At 45.1% G+C, this 17,287-nt stretch overlaps 2 protein-coding genes across 2 annotated transcripts in view; both read right to left on the bottom strand.

Moving 5' to 3' along the window:
• SCN1B (sodium voltage-gated channel beta subunit 1) overlaps positions 1–8,777 on the bottom strand; it is a 28,411-nt gene extending 19,634 nt beyond the window's left edge. The window contains exon 1 of the mRNA XM_072426144.1: positions 8,546–8,777. The gene's annotated coding sequence lies outside the window, so the exon portion shown is untranslated. The remainder of the gene's footprint in view (positions 1–8,545) is intronic.
• A 4,843-nt stretch (positions 8,778–13,620) lies between these two features.
• On the bottom strand, positions 13,621–17,001 carry LOC140341041 (uncharacterized). Its single transcript, XM_072426552.1, has one exon. It carries the CDS (start codon positions 16,999–17,001, stop codon positions 16,147–16,149), a length of 855 nt encoding a protein of 284 aa, XP_072282653.1. The 3' UTR covers positions 13,621–16,146.
• Positions 17,002–17,287: the final 286 nt, after the last annotated feature.

Genomic DNA, 17,287 nt, shown 5'->3' with positions numbered 1-17,287 from the left:
CAGAGCTGAGGAACCACAAGTCTCAGAGTTGAGGAACCACATGTCCCATGACTGTGCATTCATCCTGCAGAGCACTGGAGGCCTCCTGTGTCTGCACATTTTTGCATCAATAAAAATAAAGGAGAAAGGGTCAGATCATTGCACAGATCAATGTTCTCCTCTTTGCCTGGCCTGTAGGGAACGATCACTTGTCACACATGAAGAAATATGACTCAGTGAAGGAGCCCTTTAAAGAGAACCTGTCATGTGAGAATTAAAGGAGCCGACTGCTGTTCTAATTACTATATGACTGGCTGACCCTATGACCAGTGGGGGAAGTAGCCAGCAGTGGGCTTATGTGCAGAACTGACTTGGGGCCCCTCTGCTAAACTCATTAGGGACCCCTGCTGGCTAAGGTGGGTCTGAGGTTGTCCTGCAGCTGCACACTTTTCACCTCCCTATGTCCACCAGAAAAAGCCTTGATCTTACTATGGAAGCAGTAGTCTCTCTGCAGATGTCTGTCCCCTCCCATGCAAGAGCTCTCCAATCAGCAGGGGCTATGAACTTTGCTGATTTAAGAGCTATAGGTCTTACACATCCGGGGGCTTTGCACCACTGCAAAGAGACCAGAATCAACAAAAGAGAGCAGAGAGTAAGGGTCCTTCTCTGCAACAAGCCGGCCAGGGATAGATTGTCTACTCCAGCTGCAGCTGCTCTCTAAAGGAAACCAACTATAAGGGCCGTTTTGGCCCTGGAGCAAGCCGCAACATTCTGTCACAGGCTCAATCTGGGTCCCAACCTCCCCCATTCATATGAATGGGAGTTTGGCACCCTGTGTCTACATGCAGCTGTGACAAATTGTGCCGTGCTTACCAAAACCATCATGTCATTTCTGGCTGCACTGTTGTTGCCTGAAGATCACAGCCGCAGCTCTATGAAATCTTGTTACACCTGGTGCAGCTTGCCTATCTTGGCCTCTGCCAGCCATGAAGTTTCCCTGCGGGTCTGAGCAGAGTCCCAAGACTTTGCATTTCTTCTGTGAGGCTGCAGCTGAGTTGAGGTTGAAAATTGCACAATTAGCCACTTCCAGGCACTAAGCAAACTGCTGCTATGCATGCAAGGGTGGCAAACACCACCGGTCAGCACAGTTGCCCTCATTATTCTTGCATTTCCAGTGGTGGGTGCTGTTCTTCCTCTATAGGAGGGAGGGCATGGCCTCTTCTGACCACAGCACAAATGCAACCATGTGCAAACCGGTACACAAAAGCAGTTCCCAATTGCCCCCGTACAGTTGAATAGGAGCAGCTGAGAGTCTGAAAGGCGTCCTAAACTGATTGGGCTTTCAAGGGAAAGCAAAGTGCCTAGGGGTCCCTATTTATAAAGTAGCAAATCTCCCATTCATCGGATTTCCTTTCGTGGAGAATCTTTCACAGCCATGATAAATTCATATATCTGCAAAAAAGTGAACGTCAGATTCACTGCTTTATAAATAGACCACAAAGAATGGCATTGTGCAAAGTAACAGCACAATCACTGGGCTACAATTTTAAGCAGAGCCTGAGCATGTAATGAGGAACTATAGAATGACATATTATTGTATTAAATATTTGGCTCTATTTATAAATGATTCCCCCATCCAATTCCTCTGAAATTGGCTGACAGATCTCTCTACAAGTCTCCTATTAAACCAATGACTCGTTCTGCCACCTAGTGGCCAATCATCATATGTACACGGCTGTTACAATAGGAAATGAATGGGAAATAAATATTATGAATACATTGACAGGGGGAATAATTTATTAACAGAACCCATAGTGATATATACAAACAAAGATTCAAAACTTTATAGCATAAAAGTATAAAAGTTAAATATTGATAATTCTTTATTCTCCTTATTACCAGCTTGACCCCAACAAATAAAAGAAGAGACGACACTGCGGCCTCGTCAGCACTGCAGATGTAATAAAGCAAATGCTAAAAATATTGCATTATCAATTAAAATGAAAGCAATAGCAATTATATTTGCGGTGATTTATGAGGATTGGGTAATTTTTTTTTCCTGCTACTTGCAAAGATTTACAGATTCTCTACAGAGGCGTCCATAGCGCTTCCATGCACCAATTCCCTGCAATCATTACTAAGCACCGTCCCCTCCCCCTCTTCATGCACATTCGCATTTTGTGTATTACATTGTGCATTGGTATTGATTTCCTCTTCATCACAGAGGAGTTTGTTCACACAATTTTTTATTCTAGTGGTTGAGACCGCAGTTTGCGATTGACAGCCCAAAAACTGCAACTGGACCTCCAGGTTCTCTGATTATAATAAAAAGACTTTGAGGTTAATCAACTGTTTTGATCAATCGCATGCAAACGCCATGGAATGCCTGACGGTTGATTTTCGGGTTGAGCAAACCTCCCCTCGTTTTTTTTAACAGTCCATATAGGGATTATGTGACCAATGCCGAGGCACTGGTCATGTGACAGAGCACTGGACAAATGCAAATAATTTTTTAGCTGGGCAGATTGGATTTATAACCGATCATTTTCTATTATTATAAGAAGGGCGCAGTAATGCACCATTGTAACAAAGGTAACTGCATGCATTTCTGTGTTTTTTTTTATCACTCACCTATGTGCTATTTATGTGTATTTTATATGTGCGATTCATTGCAAAATCAGAAAAGGAAACTCAAAACTGGGATTTTTATGGGCCATTAAAAATGCACAAATCCTGCACCTGTGCATTGCTGCTGTATTCTATGTGTTAAAGCATGTTGCATTGGACCACAGATCCTAACACATACCACATCAGAATTTAACTTTTTCAGCCACTGCATTCCATTGGTTTGCATAGAATGAGAGATAATGAAATCCATGATGAACCTGTGCTCATGCGCTGCTGTATACTTTTAAATGCATGCATGGGCTTAAGGGCCCATCACTATATGTAGCTACACATTTTTCGTTATTATAATGCCCATCAATGCATGTGCACAGGTTACCCATAATTTTTAATGACTCTAATTCATATGTATGGTTGCATTTGTTGCATTGATGCACATTGAGGGTCTGGTCTTCCTCGTCCTATTCGGCTTGCTCCTACTTTCTGCTCCTTTAAAAGAGAACTCAAAACCCAACGCTTCACTCTCACCTACCCGTCTTCTTCTGTCTCCTAAACCCTCACTACTCCCCCGCCATTCCATATCCCCCCTCCTTTTGTGTGATACTTCCCCCCACCTCCTAGATTGTAAGCTCTTCGGGGCAGGGTCCTCTCCTCCTGTGTATTTGTCTGTCATTTGCAAGCCCTATTTAATGTACAGCGCTGCGTAATATGTTGGCGCTATATAAATCCTGATGAAAATGCGATTGTTGATAGATCATAAAAAATTGCATGCACCCAATCATAGAGATAATATTCCAGCCCATTGATACCATCAGGTTACCATTGTTTTACATGCTGCTTGTTTGTTGCATCAGTTTTTTTAATTCATATTAAAGCGTCCTGATAACAGACAACACATAAAAAACATAAAAACATCTTGCATTGCTCTTGGGAAGATTTGCATCCCAGGAAAACTCAGAACTGCATTTGCAGCCTAAAAATAATTCCATTGCATTATATAATCCGCACGCTGCATCTTGCTACTCAATCTTTATCAAATTGTCTAGCGGACGCAGGAAATCTTGTCACTCTCTATCTATTTTTAGGATAAGCTGCAGATTTTTACTATATTTTTGTCTCTCTGGGTTTTGGCAAATTCTGGATTATGGTGGAGATAGCTGCTCTTTGTGCATCCTCTGCGTCCTTTGCATTGCCCGGTGAAATAAAGCTGATTGTCCTTGTGACTCGGTGACTGCTGAGTCCCAGGCTGGCATTGCCTTACGCCAGATAGAGTTGTTGTGTTTATTTTACAGGCACTGCAGTTATTGGGCACTGCAGTCTGGAGACACCGGCTGTGCTCAGGAAGGTGTTAGGATAGCTGTGACCTTGCAGCTGATGCACCGACCCGTGACCTGCCTTCAGTACATCCATCTCCTGCCCTGTGGTGCCCGGGTTCTATCTCCACAAAGTACATCACTTCCCAAATATTTGTAACCTCAGCATATGCACATTTTAATTCTCCCAGATTTCCAATATTAATTACCCCAGATCATCCTCTACTAGGCCATAGGACTCTACTGCCCCCATCCTGCCCGAATTATTGCAAACCGCTGCGACTTTGGTTGATGCCACCAATCGGCTCATTTCAACACCCTTAACCCGTCCTGTCTGGATCACTTCCCAATTTTCCTTCTATGCACCTGTCTACAACTTTGCACTACTCCCAAATTCTACCCCTTGGGCTGCCCCTATCCTGATGGCAGCATTTGTCAAACCTTGTGATGGTGCTTGGTGCCACCAATCATCTCAACTTGCATCACTTTCAACATTTCTTTATACTTCTCTGTCCCTATACTTGGCAGTTTAAAATGCTCCAATGATAAAAGCACCAAAGCATGTCACCTAATGTATCCAACACGTTTCAGGGCTTCACCATCTCCTTCATCGGGGCTTGACTACCTTCCTATTACTTTTTTTTTAGCTGACCTTATTTGGATCTGAAAAGTATTTGCCACATAAAGGTCCAGGGCTCTAACAGTTTTTACGAGGGGCCTCCCCCGTCCACATCTCTCTTACATCAATGTATAAATCTTTATCAATATCTCCATGGTATAAAGTCATCCTGTTTATTTCTAAATAATGGCTTTCAGCTGATCCGTGATGCCCCATTGTTACCCTTATCATAGAACCCTTAATTTTCAATCGTCCTTTTTCCCCCTGATCATCCAAGCATCTTGCTTGGGTCTCCAAATATCTCCATGACCCTCTGTGGTCTCTGAAGGGTTTTTATTTAACTACCATACACCAGCCAGAGTCCATCAATCCGGTGTGGATTTTTGGTGAATGTTCCTTCTGACAGCAGTCACCAGGACTGATGAGAAGGTCCAAGTTTGATGGAGCTCCCATGCCTGGCACACTCTATCCACAACTATAAAAAAAAGTTTTGTCTGGCCTCAAGAAATGGAATTAAAAAAGAACAGAGGTACTTCATCATAGTATTATATTATATTATGTTATATTATATTATTTTATGTTATATTATATTATATTATGTTATATTATATATTCAAAGAAAAATTATTTTCCAATTCCCATATTTTTGCTTCCCTTATTCTGCATCCATTGTGTTGCTCTGACATTGTCCTCCACTTTCCCATCCGTTCCATTCTGTCTCCTCCACTGCCCAGAAATCATTAGAAGGATTCCTCATGAACTGCATGCTCAGCACTAAGTCATCACAAAAAGCCAAACCCTCCATCCATCGCACACAATGATGATAACGACAATATTTAAAAAGCTTGAAATAAAAAATAATAGAATTGTATCTAAATGTTGGGAAATGGTTAAACAACTAGACACCGAACACTTGTCAGTCGCCCAATATTGGCTTCATGGAGCATGCATGACATTCATAACCTCTGTGTACTCTCCACCATCCTCCTAACGTCATTGTAACTCTAAATAGCCCCCCACCATGTCTATATTATGTTCCAGTGCTAAATGACAACCAATTTTTATCCTGTCTACCTACCAGCATTTCCCATTTCTGCCTATGTGTGGTACCCCATTGGTATCCCTGTATCCTGCCTGCATCATTCTCCACATCTTTGCTGCTGAGTGGTACCCTGGCATTGCCCCCCATCCTACCAACATTACTTTCCATTGTGTTGTACCTCATCATTGCCCCTTCATCATGGCTGCCTCACTTTCCACTTCTCGTATTTCTTCTGTTGGGTGGCATTCCATCCATGTTACCCCCACCCCTGCCTGCATAATACCCCCATCCCTTACCCTGCTGCTGAGTGGTACCCTGGCATTGTCCACCATCCTACCAAACTTTCCACTTTTCTACTGCTTAGTGGCACAACATTAAAGGTTCTTCATCATTTGTCCCATTACTCTTCTCTTATCTTGCCTCATCACTTCTGCTGAATGGTGCTTCATAATTACCCCCCTCACCTTGGCTGCTTCACTTTCCAAATTTCCTTCTTTGGGTGACATTCCATCCATGTTACCCTCACCCCTTCCTCCTGCCTGCCTAAGGTTCCACATCTCCCCTGCTGAGTGCTACCCTGACATTGTCCACCATCCTAGCAACATCACTTTCCACCTTCGTCCTACCGACTGTTCATTGGTACCCCATTACTGGGTCTTCATCCTGCCTTCATTACTTTCTGCATCACTCTCACCCCCTATCATGCCTCACTTCCACTTTTATCTTAATAAGTGATACTCCATCTTTGCCCTCCTTCCCTTGTCCGTATCATTCCACATCTCTCCTGCTTAGGAACATCTTACTTCTTTCCAGCTCTAGATGTCTATCCTGCTGAGTGGTACCCTGATGCTACCCACCAACAATACTTTCCACCTTCCTCTGTTCAGTATTGCCCCATTACTGGTTCTTCACCCTGCGTCCCATCATTGTTCCTTCATCCTGCCTTCATTACTTTCTGCATCAGCTGAGTGGTATCTCATCACTCTCACCCCCATCTTGCCTTACTTCCACATTTATCTTGTTGGGTCCTACTCCATCTTTGCCCCTCTTCCCTCTTTCATGCCCATTTAATTCCACATCTCCCATGCCCAAGGGCACCCTACTACTTTCCACCATCCTGCCTGCATGACTTTCACATCTCTGAGTTGCTCCATTGCTGTCCCCAATTGTTTTATGATTCTCTTTACATGTCTCCTGCTGAATGGTTCCCATCACTACCCCCCATACTGCCTGCATCTCTGTATATGTCTCCTGATGAATGGTACCCATCATTGTCCCCATCCTGCCTGCATGCCTTCTGATGAATGGTACCCATCAATGTCCCCATCCTCCCTGCATATCTATATTTGTCTCCTGCTGAGTTATACCCATCATTGTACCCATCCTGCTGGCATGTCTTCTGATGATTGGTACCCCTCATACTGCCTGCATGTCTCCTGATGTCAATGTCCCCATCCTGCCTGCATATCTATATATGTCTCCTGCTGAGTTATACCCATCATTGTACCCATCCTGCTGGCATGTCTTCTGATGATTGCTACTCCTCATACTGCCTGCATCTCTGTAAATGTCTTCTGATGAATGGTACCCATCATTGTCCCCATCCAGCCTGCATGTCTACTGATGAATGGTACCCATCATTGTCCCCATCCTGCCTGCATGCCTTCTGATGAATGGTACTCATTACTAAACCCCATCCTGCCTGCATGACTTTTCACATCTCTAAGGCTGAGTTGCACCATTGCTGTCCCCATATCTTTTCTGTTTCCCTTTACACATGTCTCCTGCTGAGTGGTACCCCATCACTGCCCCGAAACCTTCCAGTGTTCCTCTATACATGTAATTGGTACCCCATCACTGCCCCCATCCTGCCTGTATCTGTTTATACATGAGTGGTACCCCATTATTCCCCTACCATCCCCTCTGCATCAATTTCTCCATGCCAATTGCTGAGTGGTACCCCATCACTGCCCCCATCCTGCTGCTTTTCCTTACACATGAGTGGTACCCCATCACTGCCCCCATCCTGCTGCTTTTCCTTACACATGAGTGGTACCCCATCATTCACCTACCATCTCCTCTTCATTCATTTTCTCATGCCTTTTGCTGAGTGGTACCCCATTACTATACCCCACCATCCCATCTCTCCCATATAAGTTTCCATTTCTCATTTTAAGTGATACAAATGAATAATCCCCATTACCCTCCCCTCCCTGCACTACTTTTTAAATCTGTTCTATCCCTACATCCACACCAGTACCCATAACTTTTACCCCATCCCATCCTCATGCTATGTAGTACCTTGCCACCATTATTCCCATTACCCCATCCTAGCTACAAAATTGTCCCCATGACTGCATGCCATTATTTGGTGATTCCCCTACCTGTCCTGCTTGCATCATCTTCCTCTTCTCCCCCATTTAATGGCACCCTAGCACCCAATCACTGCCCCCCTAAACCTTCCCATCTCATCTGTTCTGTTTTTTTGGTCAATGCTTCTCCATCACCCCATCTTGTCTGCTTTACTTTCCAAATCTTTCCATGAGTCCTGAAATTTTTCATTGGCCATCCCTTTACCCCGACCGCCCCATCCTGCCGGACTCACCTCTGTTTATCTCAGTGCTACCTTGACACTTTCCTCGTCATCCCGTCCTGCCTGCCCCCCTTTAGAACCCAAGCCCCTGCACCTTGATACCCTTTCTCCATCCTTCCACTCTTCCTATTTCACTTTCGGAGTGGCTGTACATTCTTTGACTACGTTCGGTGATACCATGGTGCCAACCTTCGTTACTTTTAAATTTTTCCATAACCCCCCATTTCCCAAATCCTCAGCATTTTGCACAGCTGATTCCGGCCTCTCCGTCCTCACCAGCCTCCTCCTCTCTGCAGTATCTCCCCCTCTCCACCGTTAACTCATCTTCGGTGTATGCGGCACGCCGAGAATTGTCAGTGAAAGGTGTTACTTGCCTGTCTTCGCCTCGCTCTCCCGGCCTCTGTTGACTCTCGGCGATGCCGGTCGGGCTCAGGTGCAGGTGGTTGGCGGCGAGGGACCCCAGCCAGGTAACCGTCTCCTAGTCAGGGATTTCCTGGAGCGGCTGTGATTTGCCCATGCAACGCAATGCGGTGTATCCCCCCTTACCGTCTCCCTAGGAGACAGACCCTCCGTATGGGCTTCTGCCTGCGCTGGTTACCCTAAGCTGTCCTGTCGCCTCCCTCCCCCACCCACCACCCCCTTTCTTTATTTCTATCTGCCTTTCTCCCACCCTGTCCAGTCCTCTCTCCTCCCTCCCCGTCACTTTCCCTTGTCTCTTCCTTGCTTTATCACTGTCATATCTCCCTTTTTCCTGAATGTGCTTTGTCCCTCCCTCTGTGTCTCTGCTCTGCATTGATGAGACAGAGATAGAGATGGGGAGGACGTAGTGCCGGATGCTGCTCACATTTGGTGCTGATGCTGCTGCAGTGCTCCTTCTATACTCTACACATTTGTATGCAAGGCTGGTCCCTGTCCTTGGTGCTGAATCCAGCTCCGCACATGTGTGTTGGCTACGTCAGCGGATGAGGCCACCGCATCAGGCGTACTACTACCATCCATTTACGTAACGCCGGCGTACCTTGACGACATATGGATGCCAGGATGACGTTTAACGCTAGCCATGGGCAGCAAGCCCAGAAAAGCTTACAATCTAGGCTTGTGGATTGGATTTTTCCAATATGGAGCCTTAAGTGCAGATTTGAATTTTTGCAATGAGCTGATACCAAGATCTGTGTCCAGTTTTTGCCAAATTGATACATTTACATAAATTGGTTGAGCTGCATTTTCACCCAAAAACGACAGGGTACCCATGAACACCAAATTTATGCAGAAGTTGTTCATCATTTTGGAAGGATGTTTAGATAAATTGTTGTGTTGCATTGTTCCCCCAAAAAAGATAAGGTACCAATCCACCTCCCTAATTTCTGTAGGAATTGATCATTATTTTGGATACATATTTACATAAATTTGTTCAACTGCATTGTCCCCCGCCCCCCAAAATGGATAAAGAACCCATCTCCCTCCCAATTTTTTCCAGAAATTGGCCATCATTCTGGAAAGACATTTACATACATGTAGTTTTTTGGTCATTTTGGATACATATTTACATAAATTTGTTGAGCTGTACTATTCCCCAAAAAAGACGGGGTACCCATCTGCCTCCCAAATTTTTGCAGGCATTGGCCATCATTTTAGATTAATTTACATAAATGTGTTGAACTGCATTGTTACCCCAACAAAGACAGGGTACCCATCCACCCCGCTCCTTAATTTAATTTTGGAATAATTTACTTAAATTTGTTGAGCTGCATTGTCCCCAAAAAAAAAAAAACAGGGTATCCATCTGCCCCCCAATTTTTTTGCAGGCATTGGCCATCATTTTGGATCAATTTACATAAATTTGTTGAGCTTCATTGTTCCCCCAAAAAGCATAGGGTACCCATTCGCCCCCACAGAAATTGTCAACCGTTTTGGAAAACGTCATCATGCCACGTCAGTAGGCCATCGTCAAGACTTTGACCCTTTCATGGACTGACCATGGCAGGCGATCCTCATTAATCCCAAACTGCGCAGCCGTTATCCCTTGCCCTCCCCGCAGCGCCGCTTATCGCCATCTGCACAGGTTTTGGGGGGTTTGCGGCAGGATTTCAGTCTCCGTAGATTCAGCTTGGCCTATCTTGCAGACAAGAACCTGTTTGGGCTCCATATGTTGCGTGTTGCATGTGTGCAGTGCTGCGTGTAATTAGCTTCTGTGAAGCCAATCCATGCGGCGCTGTTCAGTGTGCAGACACGCAGAGTTCTTCAGTTACATTGGGGCTGAGTTTATGTAGATTGGGATCATCAGACAATTTTCTGGATTTGGAGAAACCTGGTTGAGGTTCATTGAACTCTATAAGGGTGAATGGGATGAATGTTGTAAATTCCGGACATTTTTAGGACTAATTGGCATAGGGAGCTGGGCACTGCCATGGTGGGTCATGTGACTGTCCCCAATGCAAAAAAAACAGTACAATGGGTGGAGGGTCCATTCATATGGCTTCAAGTGCAATGCTGAAAAAACATGCTTGGGATGCCTTAAAGCTGCATGTGGTTTCTTTTTATTAAAAATGGCTCCTCTAATACTACAAGAAATCCATTGTCCAGGTATGTGCACGGCTGGCCAAGAAAAAGAGGGCAGCAAATGGTGCGCCCACTTTGTGTACCATATCAGGCCATGTGCCTTTTAATATTAGGGGGCAAAGGGGAAGCGCCACTCAATAATGCCCCTGGGATTCCTCATCATATTACCACAGCCAGGTGCAGGAGTGTGGCAGAAGTCATCGTACTTGTCATGGATTACATCTCAGTGCTGCCACTTTGCAGCCACTTCTTTAAGGGCAGGTTTGCAGATCATACTGGTGTAAAATGGTCACTTCTAGTTGGGTGACAACGCAATATCACGATATGGAAGCCAGGGACAAAAGTTGTCACCCTATACCCAGAAGTGCCTGATTAAAGTCCTTCATGGCAGGATCATATTTTACAATATTAAACATTACAGTTGAGCCGTGCGAGATTTCAGCGATCAATCTCAGTTGGCAGATTTTGTTTATTTGTCGTCTCGTGAAAGTTCTTCCAATTGGAATGCCATCTACGCCGCTGCGTTTTTTGTGCTGTGACGGCTCTGTTGGGCTCCAGGTGACGGCTGCGAATAATTCAATCCAACGTCCTAATGGAAAGGATGTTTAATAGCCCAGCCAGTAATATCCCCTGCGGGAGAAGACACCACGACACGTAGACGGTGAGAATTCAACCGCGAGATGCAGCAGGAATGCGGCGGCAGAGCGGAAATGCGAGAGGCTGATGCTGGAATTTTGCATTAGGGAGAATCAAATTATTTGGGAGAGCCAGACGCCGAGCTCAGATCTATTAAGGGGGCTTATATACCACCATGCATGGGAGCCGCCATCGCCAGGAAATTCTTAGGGGGGTTGGTTTTTGGGGGTCATACCGATCCTTCATCGGCCATACGGCGTCCTGAAATGCTCATTACAGGTCAGTGATTTGCTGAGTAGTGGAGCAATAATAAGGATGACCATGCAAGGTAATTACCAGGTTCTCCAGGCAAATCATTAAATGCATGCATTACCTGCCAAAAGATTACAGGGCAGGAGACCTGATTTTAATTGCATCCAGATCAGTACAACTTACAGGTCTGGTCCCTCCCCCAGGCTGTGATTGGACAAGAAGAAGCAACAATCAGATGAGCTCATCTCTGCTGTCTCCTTCTACTAATTGGCTGAGTGTGCTGCTTCTTCTTTCACTAGTTTGAACCCTGCTGCACAGGAATGTGAGAAGCTGATCTTTTTTTTAACATTTGTGACAACATTGATATGAATTTGTTGTGTGTGTGCAGGAGGTTTAGAAAAAATTTTGGTAGGGGCATGAATTATTGAGAACACTTCCCAACCCAAAATAATGAGCATAGAATTAATACAATATTGTAATTCCTTACAGCCATGGTAGCAGCCAGGCATCAAAGATTGCTTTTCTTGATCATAAAGCTGCCCTCCGCAAACATCAGAATGGCAGGTCCACTTGACCGTCATGGCCGTGCTTTCGCTCGGGGTCATGGGAATAGTCAGTGGTTCTTCGCAGGCAGCCGGGGGTTAACGTAAAAGCTCAGAACTCATTAATAATGCAGATGTGCTGAGTCTTTGCTTTCCAGCTCAGCGGAAACAAGACTAGAGGGCAATCAAAAACATTAACCCCTTCCGAGCCAGGGCCTAAACGGTGATTAAGAAGCATGGAGTGACATTGGATGAGGCAGGGCAGCTCCCCGGGGGAGTCTCAATGCCAAGGTTCCAGCATAGCTACCCATGGGCCATGGAGGTCAGGGGCTCTGGGGCTTCTCTATAGTATTGGCAGCTGGTTAGTATCCGGGGGGAGATTGGACCGCTTCCAGAACTGCCCTTTTGGAAATTGTCTGCCCTTGATAAGTTGACCGCATTCTCCTCCAATCTATGCTTGTTCCATTCACAAATGTAACATGTAACGTCATGACACATTCATTGGGTGTCCATCATGGCCCAGGCGCCATAGTCAGCCCAGAAGAGTGGCCATGCAAACTTTTTACCCCAGATCAAGGATCTTCCCCTCATCCAATAATATACAATATGGCCACCTTTGTGGGCTATCAACCTTATATAAGCTTGCTGGACTAAAACTCCATTGATGTAAAACTGACCCCCGGTTCTGGGTTACACCAAGTGTCCATTGGAGGTCAGGTTCTGATGTAACCCGAGAAGAAATATTAGGCGATCCGCATTCCAATCCATCCAGGAAGCATTCAATAGGGTAGAGGTCAGGGCTGTGTGTACCTGAAATATGTCTGCAGTCTCTGACAGTCTCCTGTACTATGTTTGCAGTCTCTGACAGTCTCCTGTACAATGCCTGCAGTCTCTGATCATCTCCTGTACAATGTCTGCAGTCTCTGACCGTCTCCCCATTTCCTGTACAATGTCTGCAGTCTCTGACCGTCTCCTGTACAATGCCTGCAGTCTCTGACCATTTCCTGTACAATGTCTGCAGTCTCTGACCAATGTCTGCAGTCTCTGACCAATGTCTGCAGTCTCTGACCGTCCCCTGTACAATGTCTGCAGTCTCTGACCGTCTCCTGTACAATGTTTGCAGTCTCTGACCGTCCCCTGTACTATCTCTGCAGTCTCTGACCCTCTCCTGTTGTACTGTAATGCTGTATTATTCTAATCTTTGTGTATAAACTTGTTTTGTTTTTTTGTTACTTTTTGGTTTGCATGATTTTCTACATTACAATAGAACATTTACAGCTGCTCCCCCTAGTGGCTGTCTGTGTCTCATTGTCAATGAATGGCATTCATCTTCCCTCCTCTTCAGTATAATGCTGTGCATTGATTGCAGTGTGTGCTAAGATTTTCTATTGATTTGTGAATGGCATTTGATTATATATGATAGCAAAACTGTCCCCAAAAATGAAAACGCATACAATGGCCATGATTTCAGGAGATTTTTAATAAATATTAGCGATGGACACACGTTCACACACACAGTGTCTTCAAGTCTATCTAAAATCTGCACTGCCAGTGGCTAGAAAATAGGCTGGATTGTATTGTCAATGGAAAACAAAAATATCATATCAAAGTGCTTCTCAAAGAGAACCTGTCCAATATATACGGTGGAGGTAGCGATCTCCTAAGCTGACCCAGAATTCAGCTAGTTTGAAACAAGCACCACCATGGCAATGATAGAAATTCCCAGTCAATGTACAAAATAACAGAAATGTGATGACAGGTGCCCTTTACAAGGAAAGGTAAAGAATAAAACATTTAGGTAATACTAGAATACTCATCGTTTTCCCGTCTTGATGAATGAGATGTTTTGTTGGGTGGTGCAGAGAAAGATATTGAGTAGTGCTATGAGGATTGCTTTCTATAGTCCAGAAATATTCAATGCAGCTTACAAGGAAACTGTCAGTCCCCGCCCCAGAGGAGCTCCAAAATTTGCATAGTCAAATTAGCATGAATTTAGACAAATTAATGTGAACCTAGAGCTAAAGGACCCCACTTTCTAGGCCATTCTGATGACTAATTTAATAATATCCTTTTCAATTTTTTATATGTCCTGAAAACGCTGCCATGGCTTCTAAGGCTGTACCACCATGTACATCTAGTCATGTGATCTTAGCCTGTGCACAGTACTGGCCAATTGCCATCTCTACGAAGACAAATCCTTCCCAATTTAAGCAAATCTACCACTTCCTTTCATTCCTCCTCTCCAGCACTGGCCACCTATGGAAGTGCTGAAGATCTGCACCACCTATGGTGATAAAGGACCCAGCCATTGGGAGGAGCCAGTGAGCAGTAGCTCACTGGCTCCTCCCGATGGCTGGGTCCTATATGACCTTAGAAATTGAAGGAAGAAACAAAAGTATACGGCAGGAAAACCGTGTATTATATAGCAATTAATGCTGAAGAATTTTCTGGACTGGAAGACAACGAGGTAGGTGTTCACAGTCCTCTATAGCACAGAGTTCTTTTCAGGGGAGGAGTCAGAGATCAGGTGACCAGATGCCTAGGCAGGTACTCCCATAATCGTCTACCATTGCAGATTTTTTGCAGGAGAGCTAAGTATTACTGGAAGGATGTTTGACCAGTTAAGGGTCAGAGTTGTCAGGAGCTCCTAAGGGCCATCAAATCAGCAAAGTACCTTTGAGTCCCCCAAATTCAGATTTGTAGATTTATCTGATGGGGGAAATGTTCAATTTAGGAGTTTAGTGGTGTATTCCTTACATTCTATATACGTCCATATGGTGACGTCACCTTGTGCGTGACGGATGTTCCCCATATCCTGAAACCTCAGTCCGCTCCTCACAGCACTTCATATCTTTGACTCTGCACCATCTCATCTACTGAGCAAACCAAAAAGTTTGAAAAGTTTTTTCAGTTGCACTTTTTCACCAAAACCACCAGTCAAGGAAATTGGATAACCAGGGGGCAGACCACCAACTCTGACCTCCCCTGAATTTACCAGTCAATCAGGTGTCATGTCCATCCAATGGATTCACAACTTTCCAAAGCAATGACCCAGAGCGCACATTCGACCTCACTCTGATGGACAGGCCAAAAGTAATTTGAGTATTTTGAGTAATTTGGAATCAGCAATGGCAGTCTAGGTCTTCATTAAATACACCAAAGCCCAGCTCCAGCCATAATCTAGAGCCAATAAAACCAACTTTCTGCAAGAGTCAGAAAGCAGAAAGAATTATTTATGGCTGTCTGTGTCCCCATTTGGGAAGAGCCCCATTTACTTCCTATCCAAGTGACACCAGGACATAAAAGTGATAGTGCTATTGTCACTGAAATAAGAAGAGGATGAGGGAAGAACTTGTAGCACTTTGATGCTGTTGGTGCCCCATTGGAAAGATATTAATCACTTCCTGTTTCACTGGAACAGGAAGTGAGGGTATATCTCTAAAAATGGAAGTGCAAACCTAGAAAAATGGCTGGATTTGGGCTTTGATGGATGTTTATAAAACCTTTTTGCACATAAGGGAGACATTGCTTTGCTTTTATCCAATTATGTTTTTTTCTACATAAACCTGCAACCAATGGTGGCAGTGCAACTAAAAACGGCTTCCATAGTTTAATGCCAATGCACCAAAATGCAAATGGCGAGCAGCATTTCTTGCCTTCATAGGCTCTCCTTTATATATGGGGAGGAGATTTTGGACAGAATCCCCAAACACAGAATATCATTTACAATATACAAACCAAGCCATACAAGTTATTGACAAATCAGATTTCATTTGTGAAAACTAACCCAGGGTAGAAGTGTGTGTGTGACCCGTCACAACCAATCATGCTTCGGTTCTTGGTGCCAATGAATTCCTGTATGCATAACCACGTAACCACCACATAACCACATGCCCAGGTAGACATAGAAATCAGGCTTGCGGTGGGAGTATAATGGGTGGGTGGGTGTGGAAGGGGAGGAGAGGAGCCAGGAAAAGGCAAATAGCTTATTGGTAGGGGGTGAGAGTGCCGATGCTCACTAGTAGTCCAAAGAGCAGAGAAGAAGAGAAGTAGTAGAAAAAGAAGGAGCAGTAACAGGAGGCAGTAGGAGGAATAACAGCAGGAGGCGGAGCAGTTAGAGGAGAAGCAATAGCAGGAGGTGGAGCACCGGAAGGAGGAGCAATAGCAAGAGGTGGAGCAGTGGGAGGAGGAGCAATAGCAGGAGGTGGAGCAGTGGGAGGAGGAGCAATAGCAGGAGGTGGAGGAGGTGGAGCAGTGGGAGGAGGAGCAATAGCAGGAGGTGGAGCACTGGAAGGAGAAGCAATAGCAAAAGGTGGAGCAGTGGTAGGAGGAGCCATAGCAGGAGGTGGAGCAGTGGAAGGAGGAGCCATAGCAGAAGATGGAGCAATAGCAGGAGGTGGAGCACTGGAAGGAGGAGCAATAGCAGGAGGTGGAGCAGTGGAAGGAGGAGCAATAGCAAGAGGTGGAGCAGTGGGAGGAGGAGCAATAGCATGAGGTAGAGCAGTGGGAGGAGCAGCAATAGCAGGAGGTGGAGCAGTGGGAGGAGGAGCAATAGCAGGAGGTGGAGCAGTGGGAGGAGCAGCAAAAGCAGGAGGTGGAGCAGTTGGAGGAGGAGCAATAGCAAGAGGCAGGGCAGTGGGAGGAGTGGCAATAGCAGGAGGTGGAGCAGTGGAAGTATGAGCAATAGCAAGAGGCGGGGCAGTGGGAGGAGAAGCCATAGCAGGAGGTGGAGAACTGGATGAGCAAGGAGGAGGAGCAGTTAAGGAGGAGCCAGAGCAAGAAGCAGAGCAGTGACACAAAGCCTGTAGGCTGAGAACTGGCAGTTGATAAAGAAGGAACATGTATGTTTTAGAAAACTGAACACGTACTCAGTAAGTGAGAGACATCTCATTGGTTGGTATGGGTGACACAATTTTTTTTTGTTATTTGAGCGCCACCATTCCCTGGGCAGTGCAGTACATATCCCACAATTATACACACCAGAACTATCCCTTCTCAGCCCCTCCATGTACAGGCTCTTAAATTAAAAATCTTAAAAACTTCTGGAGTAACACTTATAAAGTGACAGTACGTTAAATTGTGCAAAATAACTTAATACAGTGTGTGTGGAGGAGCCGAGGCGGGGTG

Source organism: Pyxicephalus adspersus, chromosome 11 (genome assembly GCF_032062135.1).
Source record: "Pyxicephalus adspersus chromosome 11, UCB_Pads_2.0, whole genome shotgun sequence".
NCBI classification, from domain to species: Eukaryota; Metazoa; Chordata; class Amphibia; order Anura; family Pyxicephalidae; genus Pyxicephalus; species Pyxicephalus adspersus.
This window is presented reverse-complemented; position numbering and strand designations above follow the sequence as displayed.